The sequence below is a fragment of the Nannobrachium achirus genome (genome assembly GCF_963921795.1).
Source record: "Nannobrachium achirus genome assembly, chromosome: 18".
Classification (NCBI taxonomy): Eukaryota; Metazoa; Chordata; class Actinopteri; order Myctophiformes; family Myctophidae; genus Nannobrachium; species Nannobrachium achirus.
Window position 1 is genome coordinate 42,818,536 of NC_137825.1, and position 24,136 is coordinate 42,842,671.

Here is a 24,136-nt window from a genome sequence, read left to right on the forward strand (position 1 = left end):
ATGGATCCCAACGGACCCATTACTGGCTTTAGTTCTGTGTTGGCTTGTATGTAACTGAATATAAAACAGCCTAGATTGTGTGTAAGAGTGTTTAAGTCATTGTGTTAAACCCTAAAAGTCGATTTGGAAGTGAAATATCAGGCTACGTTGGACTAATGGTTTTAACATGCACTGGGAGGAGGTGTGTGATGAAGTAGCCAGGTGGGTATGATGGAATTAGGAGCCGTCTAGTCAAACATTTGTCAATACCAAAACCAAACCATGATGTCACAGGCTAGGCCTTTTCCTGCTCTGGGAATATTGTGGAGGGAAATATTGTACACTTACACACAAAACACTCTCTGACCATTTCTTCTGTATTCTGTTTGTGTGTGTGTGTGTGTGTGTGTGTGTGTGTGTGTGTGTGTGTGTGTGTGTGTGTGTGTGTGTGTGTGTGTGTGTGTGTGTGTGTGTGTGTGTGTGTGTGTGTGTGTGTGTGTGTGTGTGTGTGTGTGTGTGTGTGTGTGTGTGCGCGTGTGCGTGTGTGCGCGGGGGTGCATGCGTGCTTTATCAGGTATGTTGATGCGTCGGGTGGTGAACATATCCCTGGGCGTTCTCATTGGCTGGCTGAGCGTCCCTGTGGTGTTGAACCTGTTGAGTTCCAGGCAGGTGATGAACACGTCGTTCGACCCACTGCGCATTGTCAACACCTACGGAGCCTTTGGCAGGTACTGTACTGTACAGTAGGTCCATCAAAGGCAAGGCTCGAAATTACGTTTTTTTTACTTGGTAGCACTGGTGCTATCAGTTTAAAAATCTAGGAGCACCAGAAATAATTTAGGAGCACCCTCCAAAATGGAAGGAGCACCAATGTGTTACAGATGATTTTAGGCAACAATATAACATGCAATGGTGAAAAGGTAAAATTTCGTGGCTATAAAATAATTGCAATATACTGGTAAACATAATAACATGGTTTATGAATGGTGTATGCCATTACATTGCAAAGAGCCTACTCACTTCAAATGTGGACAAAGCATACTGATCAGGCTTTTTGTGTTGGCCTACATTTCGTAAGTATATTGAATCCGCGATGCTCCCGCTTCGCTCCGTTGTGTCAATAAGTGAAGCAACTAGCTACTGCAGCTCAGAGGTTTTCTCCAGTGGCAAGGAGCGCTCGTTTTGGTCCACTCGACCGGCCGCTTTGGTCGCACCACAGGAATTATTTGTAGTCGCACGGGTGCTCCCAATTATAATTTTAGGTCGCACAGATATCATTTTAGGCACATTTGCGACCAAAATGTCGAGCCCTGAAAGGTCACGTGGGCCTTTGGTCCCGAGAGCAGGAAGATCTCTGTCTTTTAAAGGCAGGCCTTTCCATTTCACTACTTCTCATTTATGGAGATAAACAATAAAAGTACTGAGAGGTGTTGACTTGGCAGAAGATCCCACAAAATCCCAAGGCACCCCTGGACCTTTCTCATGGCACACTGTTTGAGAACCCTATTTGGCTACAGGCTCTGTAGGAGTTGTGTTAGTCACGCTAATACACAACCTTTCGTTACCTATGGACTTCAGTTCCTCCCTCCCATTCCATCCATGAAGGCAGGTTACAAAAAGTTGTAAGTAACACATTTAGTGTGACACTCACTCTCATGGGTCTGTGCCGCGTCACTGATTGGCTGTGGCTGTCACAGACAGCTCAGATTGTTGTCAGCTGTGTCTCTCCTGTCACTGTTCTATAACATACTGTTAAGGGCAGGGGTGGGCAATTATTTTTTCCATGGGGCCACATGAACAACAGAAAATATTGTGGAGGGCCGGGCCAAAAGGCAGTGCTCCCCGCAAATGTGCTCCTCGCAAACTAAACACACGGCTTTAGCTCCGACTTCAGTAAATAAAATACTTAGCAGTCAAATTTTTGTTGAAAACCCGGCATTCAGCATCGGGTTTTCTTTTTTTAGCCACTTTAGCCATTTTTGATGGGTAAGGTAAGGCAGGCATGTGACCAGTCTGACCACCTGCTTGTTATTGAGACAACGATCCAATGATCACACACACATGTTGATGTACTCATTACGTCCATATGTACGTGAATAAAAAACGTCAAAATAAAAACAATGCAGCTTTAGTCCATGCATGAGGTAAAATTAGAAAATGTGTTTATTTTGTAATTTGCCATTAACCCTACAAGGGCCGGTCAGAGTGAACCAAAGGGCTGCATACCCAGGTCTGGTTTAGGGAGTTCTTCTTTGAGAGGAATTGCTGTTCAACACGCTGTTTAACAGAAGGCAGCTCTGTCAACTGGGGCGAGTTCTATAACATGCTGTTTAACAGTCCCATTTGCGCGTGTGTGTGTGTGTGTGTGTGTGTGTGTGTGTGTGTGTGTGTGTGTGTGTGTGTGTGTGTGTGTGTGTGTGTGTGTGTGTGTGTGTGTGTGTGTGTGTGTGTGTGTGTGTGTGTGTGTGTGTGTGTGTGTGTGTGTGTGTGTGTGTGTGTGTAGAAGCTCTGTTGTTCAAAGGGACCTGGCGGTCGCTTCTCACCCTTAGGGTGTCTTACTTGTGTTAAAAGTGCTACTGACTGACATGACCTTCTCTCCATCCATCTCTCCTCAGCATCACCAAGGAGCGCACCGAGGTTATCTTCCAAGGCACTCTGAGTTCAGACCCCAAGGACCCTGAGGCGGTGTGGGAGGAGTACCAGTTCATGTGTAAGCCAGGAGACGTATACCGGCGACCCTGCCTCATCTCCCCCTACCACTACCGACTGGACTGGCTCATGTGGTTCGCAGCTTTCCAGGTAACGAACCACCGTTTTATGTTATATGTTCTGTCGTGAGCTGCAGAATGGCATATGGCCAGTGGTGGAAAAAGTACTCACTTAAGTAAAAGTATCAATACTGCAATGTCGAAATACTCTGTTACTCTGTTTTACTGAGTAAAAGTAAAAGTATGAAGGTATTGGCATCAAAACGTACTTAAAGTACAAAATGTTTGAAAATGTCCAAGGTATAAAAGTATCAATACTGCAATGTCGAAATACTCTGTTACTCTGTTTTACTGAGTAAAAGTAAAAGTATGAAGGTATTGGCATCAAAACGTACTTAAAGTACAAAATGTTTGAAAATGTCCAAGGTATATTTAGATCCGAGATGTAGTGAAGTAGAAGTAAAAGTATTGGAAATTGGAAATACTCAACTAAAGTACAAATACCTCAAAATTGTTCTTACAGTAAGTACAGCACTCTTAGTACTGTATGTACTAAGTACGTAAATGTACTTAGTTACTTTACACAACTGCATATGGCACTTATTTGTTGCAACCGTAGGTCGCAGTTTACTATCAGAACCGTATCAGAACCACAGCTTGTCCGTAGACGTCCGGCCGGCAGTGTACACTTTTTTTACGGTCTATGGGTTAGCCGCTCTGACATCATGCTCTGACATCACTGTGATGTCAGGGGAACCACTCTAACAGAATGGGATTGCCGCTCTGACATCACGCTCTGACTTCACTGTGAACTTGATATGGATAATTCTATGGGTAATTCTCAAAATAAAGTTTGGTACCCATGGCTAAAATCCATCGTTAGGTCCTAAAGAAGCCTAAAAAGAAAACGTTTTGCTGCGCTAGTTTGTACTGCACAACTTTCACCATATGTCTTTGCCAGTTTTCTTTAAAAATAAATAATAATAAAAGAATATAAAGTTATCCTAATTAGTCTCAAGAGAGTAACATGCTGTTTATTACACAGGCCAATTCATCATGTAATTAATCACTGATTTGTTTTTGTAAATCTTGACACAGATGTGAACTATATTCCTAAACTAAATGAACATGATATACCTGATATTTGTGGTGACAATTACTATGTCCGTCTCTAGCATCAGCAATCGAGTGAAGCCTAAAATGTAAAAAGAAACCATTTTTTGGTGCCCCAGTTCACCATTGCGTATGCACGCCTGTGACAGAAGATTGTATTTAGCAATGTCTTCATTTTACTAACAAGTAGAGAGACGCCTGCAACAAAGCAGAAAGCCCGCAACACTCCAATTTAGATACAGTCTTTTAGGTGCACGGCTCGAAAGAACATGTAGAATGAAGAAAGTTGCCAGCACTCAAGGAATCTCCTTTTTTATCAAGTTTTATTTACCTCATACAGGCTCACAACACACGGACGCGTTTCGACCGTACAGGCCTTCCTCAGCGTGAGTATTCTATACTCACGCTGAGGAAGGCCTGTACGGTCGATAAAAAAGGAGATTCCTTGAGTGCTGGCAAATTTCTTCATTCTTCATTTTACTAACACCAGCCAAAAAGGTTGAGACATTGCATTTCTATAACCTTGTTTTATCTATGTAGTCAGTCACTAGAGGGCAGTAGATGAATTGTTATTTTCCCACACGAGCTGAACATCATTTTTCTCACTTTTGATTATATTATATTAGTTCTCTTTACTCTCCCCATCGTTCATCGTCTTTACGAATCTATTCCTCTCTCTTTCTCTCTCCTTTACAGACCTATGAGCAGAGTGAATGGGTGATCCATATAGCAGGCCGTCTGCTGTCTAACGACACCACCGTCCTGTCCCTTTTAGACCACAACCCCTTCCAGGGTAGAGAAGCCCCCAGGTAACCAGCCATACAACTAGAGCAGTGTTTCTCAAACTTTTTTCTGCATGGGCACACTTTTCATGTCCCAAGAATCCATGGGCACACCAACGTAATACGGGGGTGTAAATATCGTCACTGTCGGGAAGAAACCTTGTATCTCCAAGTTTCAAATTTGTACGTTTCTTCGCAAATAAAAGCCCTGTGCTTCATCATACAAGGCTGTCGCACAACAGTAGTGAAAACAGCAGATCTACAAGCACACACGTGCTTGTAGATCTGCTGTTTTCACTAGCTTAAATCATTTTTAAAATGATAAATACAATACTGGCTTTCAAGCAGTTTCAAGGGGCACACTTGACCCTTCTCAGGGGCACACCAAAGGTCCCCAGGCACAGTGGTTGAGAAACACTGAACTAGAGCACACAGTCACACACTCACTTGTATTTGTCTATCTTATTATTAAGAACAAGGCTCAACATAAGCTGGTTCAATTTCTGCTCAGTCTTTCTGTTTATAGAGCTAAAGACACATTATGGGTGAAACACACACACACACACACACACACACACACACACACACACACACACACACACACACACACACACACACAAACATTTTAAAACACGTGGTTAGGTTTGACCTGGGAACAGTAGCAATATGTTTGTATTGAGTGGTTGTGATGAAAAGTTAAATAACTGGGGTTCTGAGTCACTTGGAAATCAGTTTTCAATGAAGTGTAACCAAAAGTGTCTTGACTAATCTGTCTAGGAATAAATGCAATGTTAGTTGACAGTCCAGTCCACTCAGCCTTCTAGGGAAGTTAAGAGGGAGACAAGGGAGAAGGCTCTGGCAGGGTTTGATCCCAAGAAAGCTGGGGTATGTTATTCTGTATTAGATGGTTGACTTTGACGTCAAAATGGTTGATGGTGCATTTATTTAGCGCCTTTATGCAAAGTGCTTTCCAAAGTGCATTACATTCACAAGACAGCCGCTCTACCTCCTGAGCCACTGCCACCCCACAGAGCATGTATTAGTGTCTCTAGCCCCCTCTGGTGGAATTAAATCTAATGTTTTACTTCAAATATGTACAGAAAGCATATGATGGACTCTGCTCTCCTCCACTCTCACTCTCTTCACCTTTCCAATCTTAACTCCCCCTCTCCTGTCCTTTCATCTCCCCAGGTGGGTACGTGGAGAACACTTCAGGTATAAGTTCAGCCAACCAGGCAGTGCCAGTGCAGTGCAGGGGAAGTGGTGGCTAAGGAAACAAATTGGCGCTTATTTCCCTGCCGTCAACCTTGAGGGACTCAGAGGCTACTTCCAGTCCAGGAACTGGCCCCACCCTCACATACCAACAAACAGGAAGTAGAATCATGACCTTTGGACTGCAAAAATCACACAGTGATTACATATTGAATGAGCGCACTCAACTTTGAAGTTGAAAGAAAGTTTTCAACAAATATTGAATTATGTTGCAAGCTGAACAGTTACAAAATATCTCATTGGAGGTGTCTGTAGACTCCATTCATCATCAAAACCACTGAGCTTCTTTGAGGAGCCGCATCGTTTTAAAACATCTTAAAAACTGTTAATATCAACTGCCATTTGAATGTACAGTAAAACACTGTATGATAGCTGAGAGTTAACTGTGAAATAAAATAGTTTTCTCTGCCAGACGTCTTATGCTGTGTAAAGTAACACTGCATGATATTGCCATATTGCGCTTTGTTTTTTTGTTGTTTTTTTTACACCAAATTGTGAGTTATAAGTGCTGTGGATAATTTCCAAAAAATTAATCTTTTCACTAGGAAAAGACTTCAAAAACATTCAACACAATTTCTAGGCCAGGAATTCTGCAAATAACAGTCTGTATAGGGTGCTGCGTGGAACACATATCCTTCAAACCAAAAAGAGGAACCAGTGTATTTAGGTCTGGATAAGCAGCCCTACAACCATATGGCATGTGGCGGCAGTTGTTTATGTATGTCACTGTTCACTTTGACTCAGTACAATGTACAGTATCATCAAATCATAGCACAAGGCCTTGGAACTTCATATATTACTGTAGATCTCTCTGTATCAATGTAGTGCGATTGGATGGTCAAGGTCAAGAAGACTTATTATTAACATATTGTCATTCATAACCTTTCATTATAGAAGGGTTATACTGATTTAATGTGAAAGCTTGTCTCAAGCTGCTGCATTAATTTTCCATGAGATGTAAATTGATATTGAGGTTTGGCGTTTCACGGTTCAACTAAGCCTAGGCTAGATTTGTCAATCTGTCTACACTGTTGAAATCCAAATAAAACTAAATGAAAAAATGTTTTACATTAATCAAAGTTGTCATCATTGTTGGCCAGGACCATTACCATCCATATGAATGTCATCACATTTGTTTAATCGATTGATAACCAGACGTTTTTGTAGAAATGTAATAGTTCTGCACTCAATGAGGTTCGGGCTTTTAAACGATGCTTTGTGCATACATTTTTTCTGATTAAATTATTTTATTTTTTATAAACTGTATGACTATTTGTGTAAAAGTACAGAAGCTGGAGATGGAAGTCATGGTTGCATGATATGTATCCCATAATAAAATGTGAATGGTTCACAAGACACAGGATTTTACAGTTATTCCAGCAGAGGAAGCTCCACAGACTGTACCATGTACCTATATTCAAAATACTCTGCAGCAGTTACATGGAAGCTTTAAATCGATTAGTCCTATTGTTAACTTTAGGTCTTCCATAAAGAGCTGGCTGAATACTAGTAGCTGGACCTAAACATAACTAGTTGAGTTGTAGCAGGTTCCATGTTTTTGTTATTTTAGTTAGTAATTAATTATTTTCTTATCGTGTCCATGCAACTTTTGCTTGTGATGGTGATCGGATTAGCAGTAACTTGTCCGTCTACTCTAGACAATTTTGTCGATCTTTTTATCGTGTTCATTCATATGCGGTTTTGTCAATGAGATGTCAAATCAAATAAAAATGAACGTCCCTTCTGGGCTTATGATAGTTATTTTTAAACGAAGTATAATTCACCAGCATTTCAAGTAGTGTATAGAAGTGTGCATCTTAAAATGTTAGCACATTTCACTTATTTTCATATTTCTTTGGGATCCATAAACATAAGGACAAAGTATACAATATTATATGGGTGTGCTCATTGGTTATTGTAAAGAAGCAGACCTACAGTATGTGTTTCTTAAGCTGAACTCACAGAAAAATCAATAATGAATGCTGTGGCCTGAACCGTCAAGAGACGTTTTAGCATTTTTTGACAATAAAAGTAGCCATTCCACTATAAACAATATAGTTATTACCGGGGTCTAATAACTACATCACTTGTTTGATTATGTCATGTGATGTACTGTAGTTGAAATCAGTCTTAATAAATAATAATAACAGCCTTGCAACGTTGGGGTTGAGATGAATAATTCAGAATGTGTGGGAAAGGATCAACACAAAATATTCAGGAATTTGTTTTAATGGCCTATAGGCAGCTTGCACAAGAAATGATCGGTCCAGTCCCAGTCAGCACCAGAATAGATTTCCCACTAGGAGCCCCGTAGACAGGATCCACTCTGTGAAAGCAAGTGCATTGTTGCGACCGAAGGTCGCATATACTCTGAAGAACCGTGTCGCTTGAGTGTCCTTCCTTCCTTCCGTATCCTCGTGACCGTCCGTATCCTCTGTGATGTCAGTGTGATGTCAGCGAGTTGTGACATCACCTCCTGTACAGGGCGGCTACACGAAATGTGGATAACACTATATATGGAGATAGTCCAGTCCATCATGTCATATGGGACTACCGTCATAGAAAGTAGCCATTGTTAGGCCGGAGTCATTGGCTGTCTAAACATGGAGATGTGGATAACACTATATATGGAGATAGTCTAGTCCAATATGTCATATGGGACTACCGTCATAGACAGTAGCCATTGTTAATCCGGAGTCAATGGCTGACTGTCTGTACAGGAAGTGATGTCACATGACATACTTTTTATGCCCATATATGAGTCCTAACATGGAGATGTGGATAACACTATATATGGAGATAGTCTAGTCCAATATGTCATATGGAACTACCGTCATAGACAGTAGCTATTGTTAGGTCGGAGTCAATGGCTGTCTGTCTGTCTGTCTGTCTGTCTGACTGTCTGTCTGTACAGGAAGTGATGTCACATGACATACTTTTTATGCCCATATATGAGTCCTTCTGTACCACATCTCCATGTTTAGGCAAACTCCACACAGAAAGGCCCTATCGCCAACCCTTACTAAGTAGCATACATTTACAACATACCTTCTCCAAAAACATCAATATTGAACTCCATATGTATATGGATACATACATGTATTTTTATTAATAAAGGATAAAATAAAATTAAAATGCCATAGATGGGCATTCCCAAAAGCAAAATCCCTTTATGCCCATATATGGGGATTTCTGATGTCATCAATCTCTGGCCCTAACTAACTCAAAAAGCCTGCTTTACTCTGATTTACACCCTACCTTTCCAGATGATGACCTATTGGGTATACACTTATGTCCAAATATAGAAATCCCAAGGCATCAAACCCAAGCTTGGCTTTACTAATTAACATACGTTTTATGCCCATATATGGAGATCCCTGTCCCAATGTTATCAATATTAAGGACATATCTGGAAATGCCCATATTTGGTAATGTCCACATATGGGCATGTTTTGACATAACATAGTCAGGGCCCTATCGCTCACACCCTAGGTTGGGTTGGCGTGTTCTCCCCGTGTCTCCTAGGGTTGATATCCTCACAAAATTGGTGCAAGTCAATGGCAGTGTTTCCAGAATATCAACAATACCAAGGGCCACCAGGACCATAGGGCTGTGGACAAGGACTTGCAGCGCATGAACGCCGCACTGGAGCGTGAAAACCAACAGGCCTGATGGAAAATGCTACATGGCTGCAGGCTTTAAGACGTCCCACATCTTATGTGCTGGGCATACTACTAACCGACGCCAAGGACCTCCAGAGGCCATACAAAGAGTATCTAACCCGAGGCCCCTTACTAAGTAGCATACATTTACAACATACCTTCTCCAAAAACATCAATATTGAACTCCATATGTATATGGATACATACATGTATTTTTATTAATAAAGGATAAAATAAAATAAAAATGCCATATATGTATCCATATACATATGGAGTTCAATATTGATGTTTTTGGAGAAGGTATGTTGACATTGAACAGGACATATATGAAGCGTGTACCACTGACAGATGCAACAGGAAACTTAGAGACCTGGAAAAGGGATCCTACTATTGTCCCAAATGCGAAAAGACCTCTCCAAACGTTAAATACAGACTTCGGCTGAAGGTAAAAATTGAAGAATCTGGAGATGTTCAATGGGTGACATGCTTCCACGAAACAGCTGAGGTACTGCTGGGTCACAACATGACTCAGGAATCACTGAAAAATTTCAAAGAGAATGACAAAATTGCATTTGAAGACATATTGAATAAAGTAATGTCAACAAGTCATGTCTTCATAATCAAAGTCAAGGTGACAACATACCAAAATGAGAAACAAATGAACCACACAGTACTGAAAATCAACTGCTGCTCTGGAACACAGGGTAGTGTTCCAAAGATCTAGGCTGATAATCCAGCTTTTGCAGCGTCACAGGTTCAAGTCCTGATTTGCGACCTCAAGTCCCCATCTCTTCCTGTACGGGGCGGCTACACAAGACTAAGAAAGACAAAAAAAAAAAAGAGAAGGATACACAAGATTAAGAAAGACAAAAAAAGAGAAGAATAAAAAAGAAAAAAAGAAGGAGGAGGATAAAGATACCAAAAGGAGAGAGAAGAAAGGGTGGATGAGGTACAATGTGCGGTATCCTCCTCTGATCTGATACGGGCGGCTGGACTTAGATCACCTATGAAAGGATGTCCATGAAAGAATGTCCATCCACCTGGAGAAAAGAAAATGTAACAAGGAGGTGGCAACGGGGTGGCCAGATAAAGTTATTAGGCCTGGATCCAACTTTAAGTCGACGCACATGATTCCAGAAGTGTAGTGCTTATTCGCTCTTGTATCAAACCGGTACTCGAAACGTACTTAGAATTTAACATATTTTCCAAAGTAAATATGGGGGCTGCTGTGTTAAGAACGTTTCGTTGTCAAGCTCAATGTTGGGCATTTGGACCTATACATGGAGAAATGGAGCGAATCTGTTTGGCCTAAACATGGAGATGTGGATAACACTATATATGGAGATAGTCTAGTACATCATATCATATGGGACTACCGTCATAGACAGTAGCCATTGTTAGGTCGGAGTCAATGGCTGTCTGTCTGAAGCTGGTTGCACACTGCTGCGTTTTTCGTTGCGAAATGCGTTTTTCAGGGCAAGGAGAGAGAGAGAGATAGAGAGAGCAAGGGACAGAGTGGTGCGCGAAACGGGCGGCAGTGTGCAAACGTGACTGACATAACGTGAGTTTGATTTTTTTATTTGCGTGCTCCGAAATTCACTCCGATATTCGGCCCGAAAAACGCAGCAGTGTGCAACCACCTTGACTGTCTGTACAGGAAGTGATGTCACATGACATACTTTTTATGCCCATATATGAGTCCTTCTGTACCACATCTCCATGTTTAGGCAAACTCCACACAGAAAGGCCCTATCGCCAACCGAACCTAGGGTCTGAGCGATAGGGCCTTTCTGTGTGGAGTTTGCGTGTTCTCCCCGTGTCTCCTAGGGTTGATACCCTCACAAAAACATGAACAAACTCCCCCCAGAATGACAACAACTAGAATCGTCAGAGAAACGCTGTGGTTGGCCAGATTGTCAAGAATTGGCGCGACCTCGCCCTTTAGGGCGAGGTTGCATGTCACCCTGAGGTCGCATTCCACCCTTGGGTGTCTTACTAGTTTAGAGATACTGTGCTATTGTAAGATACTACTTACTATTGATACTACTATCAACAGTAAGTCATTTACCAGCTAAATTACTTGATGCTCCTCACCCAACCTCCTCATAATCCTTCTCCAGAGCTACCATGCCATGTCTGCTCTGGCCTCAGAGATGTCTCCCTACTCCATTCCCCTCACCTATATGTAGGCCTACACTGTACAAGTGAATGAAAGTGTGCTTGGCATACACCAAATCAAACTTTCCCAGACCCCAGCAGGGCCAGCAATAGCAGTAGTGTTGCTCAGTGTGTGTGGGGTGGCTAGATGATGCTTTTTGCTAACAGACTTTGGTGATTTTGAGACTGATAGCTGCTCATGATAGGCCCTCTTATAGAAGCGATGACCGGGATTGTTAACCAGAGGGAAATACATATGGGCTCGGCCTCGGCTTGTGGCACCAAATACAAGTTGGTCTGGAACTGTGGAATGCAGGGAGGAATGGAGGAGACAATCTGACCAATGAGCCTGCTGAGGTCCACGATGAAAGGGGCTGTTAAGTATGACATCATTTTGTAGGCAGAGGAGAATTTCTGCCCCCAGTTTCCGTGAATCTTTTTACTATTTTTACTATTTACACATTTTTCTTCTCTTTGTTGTTGAAAGGAAAGTGTTAGAATTATACTTTAGTCGTTATTTTTGTCTCGGATCTGTTGAAAATAGCGAGGGACAGAAAATGCTCTGGGGGCAGATTCTCCTCTGCCTACAAAATGATGTCATGGCTTAAAAGCCCCTACAGCAGTGGACAACTGAGGAACTGGGTAGATGGAGCACTCAAACTTGGACGTCTTGCCATAGTCACTATGCACACCACATTATCTACCTTTACTCACTGGACCAAGTAGGCTACTGTACTTTCTAAAATACTCATTAAGGGGCTCCATTGTTACAGAGGTCATAATTTCCTGTTAAAAAAAGGTTTACTGACTGACAAGAAATGTAGGCCTACTGTATGTACAGTATCTGGCTTCTTTCAGAACTGAAAAAGCATTTGTCAGAAGACTACAAGTGGACATAGATGTTAAATTCCCTTGTAATGAAATGTCTTACACTGCCTCCGATTTCCCTTTTTCTCCTGTAGGAATATAGCTATTTGTATTGTTGATGACAGGTATTGTGTTAATATTCTATGTTCTGTCGAGGAATTAAATACATGGGATCACAATGGAAAATAAGTCCTTTTTTGTATAAATCCTTTTAGTCCAAATGTGTTACTGTACCTCCGTGCTTGTGCTGTTTACATTTTTGCCTAATGAAGTATACTATTCATTCAATCAATCAATCAATCAATCAATCAATCAATCAACCTGCCTCTAAGGTATGATACTTATCTTGTCTAACAATGTATGCAGGTCAAATAAACACACACACACACACACACACACACACACACACACACACGTTTGTTGTAGGCTACTGTACCTTTAAGCGCACCGTCCAGAAGCCATGCCTTCTATGCAGCGCTCCAAACACCACAACAAGAGAGGGAGAGAGAGAGAAGGAGAGAGTTACATGTTTAATTCGTGAGTCTGGCACCCAGAACAGCTATCGCTAGGCTCATTAATGTAATGCTCTCAACCTAGCCGTTTTTAAACCTTGTTGTCTGTACATCAGGGGCTAAAATAATAATTTAAGTCATGATATTGATTGACAGGTGAAGTTAATTCAGCGTTTCGCGTAGCCTGCCCTGTAGTAAAAATAAATCCACACTGGGAATTGTGGGGAAAAGTAGACAGTTTTTGTCAATAAAACGACAAAAAAAGAATCACTCGCTGCTCCCGTCGTAGTCATCGATCGTTAATTAACGTTGATTAATCAACTTTAATTGTGACACCAGACCAGTGCTGCCATCATCATGTCCAGGAAGAAGGGACTGAAGGGCAAGGGCAACTCCAGGAGCCCCAAAGCGTCACCGTGCAGGGAGAAGAAGTGTGCCTCCGCTCCGTCCAGCGCCGTGGTGTACCCGAGCAGACCGGCCATCAGCAACAGCGGAGAGTTCTACGATGTCTCCTTCAAGGTAGCCTGTAAACCAGTGTTTCTCAAAATGTCAAAGTCTCCCCTTAACTCTGACAGTGTACAAATGTGTACACTGTCAGATAATGTGTACACTGTCAGAGTTACAGACTTGTATGGATCAATTTAGACCCTCCTAAAGGAACCCACAGAGTTCCCTGGAATCCACTGAACCACTGCTGTAAACATAATCAACTTGGAGCAGGTATAGCCACTCAGAAACTCTTTATTGTTTGCTGCGTAATGTGATATCTGTTCTCATATCTCCTCCTCTCCTAATGAAAGCTTTAGTGGTCCCTTTAGCTTGTTGGAAATTAAATGCGTGACAATGTAACTCGTTGGTCAGCAGGGAGACCCCTATGCCCTATTACTGAGCCTACTATCACAATGTAGAGCTTAGTGTGTCTGAATAAATGAATATCAGATGTTTGGGGTGAAACACAAAAGCCAGAGCAGATGTAAAAAAACGCACGCACGCACGCACGCACGCACGCACACACACACACACACACGCACACACACACACACACACACACACACACTGTTCTGTTCTTTTGAATGCTTCTGAATTATTTGAGTAAAACAGATGGAGGTAGTCAGTGCATGCTGTCTTTATGCCTGATTCATACCTGGTTGTGCACCAAAATATTCAAATTCACAACCAGGGGGCCAGTTGTCCGGATTGAAAATGAAGCAAACACGGAACTAAAAGTTCCTATGGTTGGCCGCTAGTTGCACTGTTCTGGTACCAGAAGCAACATGTTCTCCATGGGATTCCATTCATTTGCGTGGAACTGTAATATGTCCACATTTGACGGTTGACCCGAGCCCCATTGACTTCCATTATAAAAATGAAAGTTAACAAAAAGGGCCTTTCTGTGTGGAGTTTGCATGCTCTCCCTGTGTCTCCTAGGGTACCCTCACAAAAAACATGGAGTAATCCTGGTCTATATACTGCCTCCCCCTGGTCAGCTTCCCCCGTCAGTTGAAAAGAAGCAACTTGGACTCCTCATGCAAAGAAGGAAGCATGAGGTCAGTCCGTTGACTCACCAGTTCGGCAGAGGGAGTGTAGCGCCCAGGATTACATTAGATAATTGGCACTGGGTGAAAAAAAAAAAAAAAAGACAACGTTAAGAAAAATAACAAAAAAGACAATTAAAGAGTTGGTGCCATAGTTTTGTGCTTTTTCTGTTTTGTATGTGTCTATGGAGTTAACATTACTCTAATAGACCCTGGCACAGACTCTGTCAGGTCCGCGGTCTGGATACCTTTTGCATGCTTGAGAGGCAGACAAAACCTCCACATTGTGATAGGCAGAAAGGATCACTGCTTTCACAGCCAAGATGATAGCCAAAGATATTATGCCTTGAAAAAATAGAGTTGTCGAGACAAAGAGGGCATTTTGCCCTCTTATCTCAACCTCGAAAAAAGAAAAGAAAAAAAAGAAAACAAAACTTTTGTCCCACTCCCACCAAGATCGCATGGGGCGGTCACTCAAGATATCTGGCTATTCTGAAAAGCTATCAGATATTTCATTCATTTGCACAGGGGGATATATCGGAACCCGAATTTAAGAAAGAGGATCACTTTCATTTGAAATGATCACCTATCTACGATCTCGGATCTTATCAGATATCGTCTTCGTCTGGGAGGCCCTTTACACGTCCACAGGAGTCTTGCGGTCAAAGGTTAATGGGAGCCGACTCACCGTTAAGACGCCGGGAGACATCTTACCTGGTTACCCTGGTTACCAAGTAAACAGAACATACGGTAGCCGCTGGTGTTCAAAACACTACATATCCCATCATGCAACTCGGCCGCCAGCATCATGGAGCATCTATTCTCCATAGGCTCCGGTTCATGGCTGATGCAAAGAAACAGCTTTATCTCTGGATCTACTTCCACAAATGCCAAGAAAAGAAGGCATGAGCCGCTCTTTTTTTCACCGCTACACTGGGCCGTGACGGTATAGGCCACGGTTAGGATTTTCATTTCGCGACCGAATGTGTCTGCTGGGGTAACTGGACTACAGGGGCATTTCAGCCTAATAGACCCCATAGTCATTTGGGACCAATATAAGTAGAAACATTTGCCTCGATGTGGAGTAGTCTTTAACAACAGTTCTTGAGTCAATGCACTTATAGTCACTTCAGTTAACAAACGTTGTTACTTTACACCAGAATGCTTTTAAGAGGATTGGCTTCAGTTGGTGTCAGCATGACGGAGGTGGACATGGACGTGCTGGCCATTGGGAAAACGGACGATTCATTCCCGGCCGGTCCAGGCCGGCCATTAAGAAAAAATGTAAAATAAAATGTTGGCCTTCGTTCCATTTTGGGGGCTGGGCGGCTAACAAAGTAAATCGTCACTGTCGGGCTCAAATTTGAAAATTTCTTCGCAAAGTAAAGCCCTGCTTCATCATCCAAGGCCGTCGCACAAAAGTAGTGAAAACAGCAGATCTACAAGCACACAACGCCTCGTGGTGTGAGGCGTTGTGTGCTTGTAGATCGGCTAGTTTAAATCATTTTTAAAATGAGAAATACAAAACAAACAGTTTTGGACATACAAGGTTTCCACCCGACAACGACAAAATATAACTCAAGCAATTGGCCCACTGGCTTGTCACTTGTCATGATCTGAAATGGCAAATCGTTGAGTAGCAGCAGCGCTATAGAGAGATCTCTCTCTATAGCGTGCAATGAGGGCCTCTCCAACTCTTTTTCCCGGGCTGAATCAGGGGCCCAGCACGTCCCTGGAGGTGGAGGTCTTCTGTATCTGTCACCCACAGCTCTGGAACGTATTCTTCTCCTCCAGGTGTGTTGTTCTCACCTTAAGTGACCCAAAGTGTATCCCATCCATTTCCCCTTTAGCTCCCAATGCGTCTGCAACTTGTCACAGTGTGATATACTGTACACTTAGTTTCTACTGTGTCTGCACAGCCACAAGGGGAAAGAAATATGGGTCTTCTGTGGGACTCGAGTAAAAATCCCATTTTCTTTTCCTACATAAAGAAACGTTTACATGGATATGAATGCACAGAAGGAAACATGAGGTCGGTCCGTTGCTCTCCCCAGGTCGGTAGAGGTAGTGTAGCGGCCAGGATTACAGTACATTCATTCGATAATTGAACAAAATAAAGAGTTTGGGAACCAGTGCCCTAGAGGCCAAGGACAAACCTTTGCCCTGGATTCTTCACATCTGCCTTTTATAGCACCGCCAGGAGTTTGCAGGATTGGTCCGTTTTGAACATAATGCCTCAAATGAGGTTGCGATTTCCGTGAAATTTTGTACGCACATTCCCACTAGGCCAAAGAACACATTCAAATTGGCCTGTTATGGCGCCACCAGCTGGTCGACTTTTGCTAAATACATTTAGAAGAAAAAAAATGCCTCAAATCATGCATGCTCCGTCCGATTGCCATGAAAGGCCAAGGACATGACATCCTCTTCACAGTGGCCTATTATAGTGCCATCGGTAGGCCACACTAACCTACCTTTGCCGACCGACGTCTACGGTCACGTTGGTATACAGCGGTTCTCTCGTTGTCTTCACAACCTTGTAGGACAGAGTGTTTATCCCGTCTGTTGCCATGGTCCGTCTGGTGCGATGGAGAAGATCGAATCTCTCTGGGTTGTCTTCGTTGAGTTTGTCTCTCGCGTGAGGGATATTTTTGGACCTGCCCACCTTCCCGTCGGGACGGGACACCCACATACCCTTAAACACAACCCTCTTATAAATATCATCATCCTCTCCTCCCCAGGACCAGTAAGTGTTCGGAAAACCGTTGATCTTCAAAAACTGCTCTTTAGTCATCGATGTTCCTCCTCCAAAGTAGTTGGGATATGGCAAACGGAAGCCACATTTTTCAATGGCAGGAGACAGGTGTCGAGGTTGCCCAAAGCAACTGTACGTGTTGCGGTCGTCCAGTGGAATCAGGTCCACGTCACTGAATACGAAGCATTCGTACGCATATTCCTTCAGCGCCTCGGCGTAGCCGATGTTCAGCAGCTTCGCTCTGTTGAACTTCTCGTCTCCGTGCTGATTGATGACATAGACCCCATAATCCAATTGCTGCCTCTGAAGGAAGGGGTGGAGGTTGCGGAGCCATTGCTTGAGGTGTTCGTCTCTGTTCCTGAAAGGGATGATCACGGCCACTTTCTGGGCGGCGCTGCAGTCCTTAGGCCGATATCGACCACCGGCCTCAACGTCTGGGTTCTCCTTAAGAGTTTGTTCAAGGCTCGCCTCGGATTGGAACTCGACGCTCAGGGGTCCAATCAGGAGAGGAGAGGTCTCAGGGCAACGCGATCCTGGGGGTGCATGGGGTTCGAGGGGTGTGGCTTGCACAGGATACATACATACATACACACACCGCATACAAGCATACACACAGCAACACTATCAGCAACGTGGGCTGTTTAGACCTTGACATTTTGACGCTCAAACAGTAATCTTCCACAGCGATGATGGGATACACTAAAGATCACATACGTCATATAACGCTACGTAAGTAACCTACTGAGAGTCACTGAATGTAGACAGATGTTAAATAGGGCCTTTGGCCTGACGTCACGGATAGACTGACGTCACCGATAGACTGACGTCATGGATAGACTGACATCACGTGTCAAGCTTCCTCCTAGAAATACTGTTGTAAAATGTGGTGCACCAATAAATTAATGTCAATTAAAACATTATTATTAAAATACGATTGTTGACATAGGCCTCTATGTACAGTGATCTGCACCTGTGTATCAGATACATTTAAAGTGAAACTCTGACGGGGGAATAAAACAATGAAAAGACAGGGAGGCATCAGCTGCTGCTGGAACTCAATTCAATCACTCATAAACACAAATCACCTGAGATCATAACTAGAAAGATGCAATTGGAAATTGCAAGTGTGGTTGCCGTGATTAATTCTGTCTTACCATTTGAATTTTCCCCATTCAAGTCAATGGGGAAAAATAATTCACTAATAAATGAATGGCCATATATGGAGATCTCTCCCTCAGTCCTATGGATATCCCAGATGTCATCAACATTAATCCCTCTGGAATGTCCATATATGGACAGGGTACAGCACCGGTTGACAGCATTTTCCCATTCAAGTCAATGGAGAAAATGAATTCACTAACTAGAAGCTGTGCTTTTCCGAGCACAGGTTTCCACCGGGAAATCTTGCTTTTGCAAACGGCCATCATTTCGACCGGAGGGTTAGCGACTCACTCCACGGAGGTTAAGGTTAGGGTGAGGGTTAGAGTCGGGTGTCGAAAACATGAGATGTAGTAACAGCGACACGCTCCCGGTTTCCACCAAGTCAGGTGTGTTATTGTGGGCTCCTGGTGGCAATATACAGTAATAGGCCAATGTGAAACGGGTGCCATGTCTTTTTCTGCCATTAACGGCAATATGACACTGCATAAATGATTTGAGCAGGGACGTGCTGGCCATTGGGAAAAGCGGGCCAACTCCCGAACGGCCGGTTCATTCCCGGCTGGTCCAGGCCGGCCATTAGGAAAAAAAATTACATAAAATGTCAGCCTTCGTTCCAGTTTGGGGGCTGGGCGGCCAACAAAGTCAATCGTCACTTTCGGGCAGAAACCTTGTATCTCCAAGTTTCAAATGTGTACATTTTTTCGCAAAGCAAAGCCCTGCTTCATCATACAAGGCTGTCGCACAAAAGTAGTGAAAACAGCAGATCTACAAGCACACAATGCCTCGTGGTGCGAGGCGTTGTGTGCTTGTAGATCGTCTGTTTTCACTAGTTTAATTCATTTTTTAAATGATAAATACAAAACAAACGGTTTTGGACATACAAGGTTTCCACCCGACAACGACGAAATATAACTCATGTACTGTAATTGGCCCACTGGCTTGTCACTTGTCATGATCTGAAATGGCAAATCTTTGAGTAGCAGCAGCGCTATGGAGAGAGATCTCTCTCTCTATAGCGCGCAATAAGGGCCTCTCCAACTCTTTTTCCCAGGCTGAATCAGGGGCCCAGCACGTCCCTGGATTTGAGGCATTTTGTTCCAAAAATGAGTTTGGCAAAAGTCGACCTGCTAGTGGCGCTATAACAGGCCAATGTGAAAAGAGTGGAATTTCTTCCTCGGCCCGGCCTATATTGGGAATGTGATTTCTTTTTTGGGTCACAAGCTAAAAAGTTTGGGAACCATTGCTATAGAGGGTAATGGGTATATGTGCATGCATAAAGTGAATGGCAAATCGAGTGGCAAAGTGAGTTTAACGTAATTTAACGTTGTTTAATGCAATCAGATAGGACTTTTCTGTTTGGATGTATGGGCTGTCAATGCCAGGAAGTGGTTTTTTGCCAGTAGGCGTTCCCACATAACTTCCGGGTATGATGATGTTGTGCGCATACCAGGCACGTGCACACATAGACACCAAAGGGGGTTGGAGCCCCTGCCCTTTTATCTGTCTGTAAAATGTGCCCTCTCCAGACCATGAATGCCGTTTTTAGTATGGTGAAAGAAATGCAAATGCCCCCTTTCCATGCCATACCTGAAGGCAGCATTCAAGAGTTGTCCAAACTCTCCTGAACTTGAATGCAGCATCTTATGTTGAGAGGATGTCCTAGCCTGACACTCAGCCTGAATTGACATTTCGTATCACTCCATTATTCAGTCTGAGGTCGCTCCCACCCAGGGCGATTGCAGGGATGGGCGTTGCCAAAAAAGAGGCAGTCTTAAGCGATTCGTTCACCGTCTGACCAACACATGACGTAGTGTTGTTATGTGTGGCTGGCTAGTGGCTAGCCTGTTGCTTGCTAGTGCTTTGCTAACCAAAGAAACAGGCAGAATAGGAGCACTAGGAACTAGTAATCAAACATAACATAACATGCCTGCTACTGGTGTTTCATAGCGAGATCGATTTACCGCAATTTACCGCAATTTTCAGCATTTTACCGTGACGCGATGCGCGGTACGGTATGGCGGCGGTGCTTGTTTACTTGGAAACGCACGCACATGAGTTCTGGGAAAGCCCCACCCACGCTGATCACAAGATGCTGATTCACAACGCTGATTTGCCGTACGGATTTTCGAACGAGGAAGGCCTCTTCAATGAGAGCGATGCTAGACACCTGAATCGCCAAAATAAAAATTTAAAGGGGTGTGGCTAGCGATTCAGGGTCTGGAACTAGGCTAAGGATGTCCCTCTCTTTGTAGAAATCAATGCTGTTACGCCACATCTCCGGTATAGACTTGATTTATTCACAATGAATGAGTCATAGTAACCATACAATACAATTGAGAGCATAAGTAGGCCTATGTCAACACCAGTGGTGTAAAGTAACTAAGTGCATTTACTGAAGTACTGTAATTGATCCACGTGTCAGACGATTTTTCCGGTTACCCCGGAAATAATTGGTGATCCATAGGCTAGCAAACCTCTCCTGCGTATGGCTTTGTGTGCATGTATGAGTGTCCATGTATGGAGACAACTAACGCCACGGACAGAATGGCCCGTACAAAGAGATATGCACGCGTATCGTGTATGATACCATGGGAAGTAACAGGTGGGATCTTTAATTAAACAATTTTGAAGATTTGTTTTTTAATCAATTTTAGAACAAACAAACACATCTGAGAAAATTCCATGAATGAAAAGAAATTAGCTTGTAGATCTGCTATTTTCACTCGTTTGTCCCGGGCAACCTCTCTTTTGGGTCTTGAGCTAGAACGTTTTGGAACCACTTCACAGTAGTCTACTGTATGTTTTTCTGTCAACCTTTTCAGTTCGGCGGTGCACTTTTCTCTGTGACAGAACAATCCCCAGCTCACGTCATGCCCGGTGATTCTTTGTAAATGGAATAAAAGTGCTGTAGTGTTGCAGACAAAGTTCATCTGAGCAAAAACACCTACAGTGTTTTCTTTGGGAGTTTGAATCGTTTTATTGTTTGTGTCAGGACAATTCACTAAGACACTAACCAGAGCAACATATTCAATAAGCAAGGTAAACACATATAAAATGCAGAGAGATAGTAATAGGATAGGTAAACCAAGAATATAGCAATTAACGGCAGTCTAACTAACCATTCAATATAGTATGAACATAATAATCTGTACAATAAGTGGTTCCCAAACCTTTTAGCTCAAGACCCAAAAGAGAAATGAGTCCACACCCTGTCCTAAACAAGTGGAAATAGGAGTTCTACAAAAGATTTTGGAATTGTTTTTATTTAAACTTGTTTTTTAAATCTATTGACATATATATATATATATATATATATACATATATTTATTCATATATATGTGTGTGTGTGTGTGTGTGTGTGTGTGTGTGTGTGTGTGTGTGTGTGTGTGTGTGTGTGTGTGTGTGTGTGTGCGCGCGCGTGCGTCCTTATTGTATAGGAAACAAAAAGTTGGATATTTACAGTATTCGCGACACATGAAAATTGGTCCGCGACCCAAACATGGGACCCGAACCACTGTTTGGTCTAAACCAGGGGTCAGCAACCCGTGGCTCTAGAGCCGCATGCGGCTCTTTAGCGCCACCCTAGTGGCTCCCTGGAGCTTTCTCAAAAATGTATGAAAATGAAAAAAAGATGGGGGGAATTTTTTTTTTTTGTTTTAACGATTTTTTTATCGTCACTGACGGGCAGAAACCTTGTTATCTCCAAGTTTCAAATTTGTATGTTTTTTTTTTTTTTTTTTTCGCAAAGTAAAGCCCTGCTTCATCATACAAGACTGACGCACAAAAGTAGTGAAAACAGCAGATCTACAAGCACACAACGCCTCGCGATGCGAGGCGTTGTGTGCTTGTAGATCGGCTGTTTTCACTAGTTTAGTTCATTTTTTAAATGATAAATACAAAACAAAGTTTTGGACATACAAGGTTTCCACCCGACAACGACAATATATAAGGCTTTTATAATTTTGTGCGGCTCCAGACAGACTTGCTTTGGGTTTTTTTGGTCCAATATGGCTCTTTCAACATTTTGGGTTGCCGACCCCTGGCTTAGCCCTATGAGACACAATAGTCTCCTTGTGTCTCCATAGGGAACCACTGCTTATTATTGGCTTAGGAATGCAACAAAAACAATATATATATATATATATATATATATATATATGCCTATATCCTTATTTTTGGGAGGTGAACTATCTCTTTAAAGCTATTGTTTGGGCTTCTGTGAACCACTGCAATATGACAGTGACTGATGGCCACATTGCAGCTGTGTCAACAGAGAGTGAGATACATGCATGTGTCTGTGGGACTGTATGCTTGTGGGTCACCTACTGCGCACACAAAACACTGTAACTAAATAGCACTTTGTGGGCACAAGCTTTGATGCAGTAAGGTAAGTAAGCTCTGTGAACATTGGACCACCAAATAAAGACTACCAGTAAGACTACCTAACCTAAGATAAGCGACCATCAGGTCGACAACCTCATGGTGGCGCTAGAAGAGGGGCATGTGAGAAATCAGCCAAGGAGTGTGTGCAACGTTTGGCAGGATAGGGGCAACGGTGCCGGAGATAAGAGTAGGGCCAAAGGTGTGACGTGACGGACAGCCGTGGGGTGAAACGTGCCACATTGGACCACCAAATAAAGACTACAAACTAAGCTAGTCTAGAAGACACCTGTCATCCCTGAAATCCTCTTAACATTTCCCTGCTATTTTCCGGGGGAGAGGGGAGAGGCTCTCAACTACGAGTTGCATGTATGACATTATGAGCTGACAGCAGGGCTGTTACAAGGCCAGCCGTGCCAACATAGTCCACATCCGTAAATTCCTAAAAGGCTACAGTACATGGTAGTTACTGTTGCTCTATGTTGACACTTCAGACTGCATCCTATCTTTGCCAACAGGTGATTAGGTAGAAGAGAAAGACAGGAAGAGAGAAAGTAAGGAAGGAAGAGAGACGATCCAAAGCGTGGAGGGAGGAAGGAAAAGGAAGAAAGAAAGAACGAACTAAAAAAGTGAAACACTACTGTGTGCCATTCCATTAACCTCTTTCTTTTGTTTGTTTTCCATCCTGGAGGAAGCTTGTTATCTCAATCTCCCACCTCTTTTCTTATATATTCTCTCAACGGTCTCTGCGCACTGCCTCTCTCTCCCTTTGAAGTCATTGGAAATTACTTTCATTCATCCTTCCTTGTGCGTACGTGTGTGTGTGTGTGCGTGTGTGTTTATAGATTAAAATTGAAGTTTTCCACAGCATTCTCTTTATCTCTCTCTCTCTCTCCCGCACGCTCGCGCACGCGTGCGCGCGCACACACACACACACACACACACACACACACACACACACACACACACACACACACACACACACACACACAGACAGAGTTACGGAGGTCTCAATAAGCTCCCATCCCCTTTGACTGGGGGATTCTGTAAATCAATGGACCATGTCTTACCAAGATCAAGGCTTTCTCTCTATCTCTCCCATCTTCCACATCTCTCTCTCTTCCACATTTCTCTCTCCCCCTGTTTTGTCTGTTTCCTCTCTTCTCTGTCTCTGTCCCTCTCTCCCCTTCTCCCTCAGTATCACCTTAACATCTGTCTTGTTGCTCACACACTCATCACACAACACACTCCCT

The 24,136-nt window shown here is 43.0% G+C and overlaps 3 protein-coding genes across 3 annotated transcripts in view; 2 read left to right on the forward strand and 1 right to left on the reverse strand.

Annotated features, from left to right (window-relative positions):
• Nucleotides 1-7,187, forward strand: part of lmf1 (lipase maturation factor 1) — a 35,514-nt gene extending 28,327 nt beyond the window's left edge. Inside the window, exons 8-11 of the mRNA XM_080747159.1 lie at nucleotides 554-707; nucleotides 2,595-2,778; nucleotides 4,497-4,609; nucleotides 5,774-7,187. Coding sequence (XP_080603285.1) covers nucleotides 554-707; nucleotides 2,595-2,778; nucleotides 4,497-4,609; nucleotides 5,774-5,960 — 638 coding nt within the window. The 3' untranslated portion in view covers nucleotides 5,961-7,187. The remainder of the gene's footprint in view (nucleotides 1-553; nucleotides 708-2,594; nucleotides 2,779-4,496; nucleotides 4,610-5,773) is intronic.
• Nucleotides 7,188-13,409: 6,222 nt separating this feature from the next.
• rab26 (RAB26, member RAS oncogene family) overlaps nucleotides 13,410-24,136 on the forward strand; it is a gene marked incomplete at both ends in the record, with an annotated part of 94,197 nt that continues 83,470 nt past the window's right edge. Inside the window, one exon of the mRNA XM_080747443.1 lies at nucleotides 13,410-13,571. Coding sequence (XP_080603569.1) covers nucleotides 13,410-13,571 — 162 coding nt within the window. The remainder of the gene's footprint in view (nucleotides 13,572-24,136) is intronic.
• On the reverse strand, nucleotides 17,058-17,921 carry LOC308303802 (beta-1,4-galactosyltransferase 1-like; the record flags this gene model as incomplete). The annotated part of the gene is made up of 1 exon (XM_080748303.1): nucleotides 17,058-17,921. The coding sequence occupies one exon, from the start codon at nucleotides 17,919-17,921 to the stop codon at nucleotides 17,058-17,060; it is 864 nt and encodes a 287-aa protein (XP_080604429.1).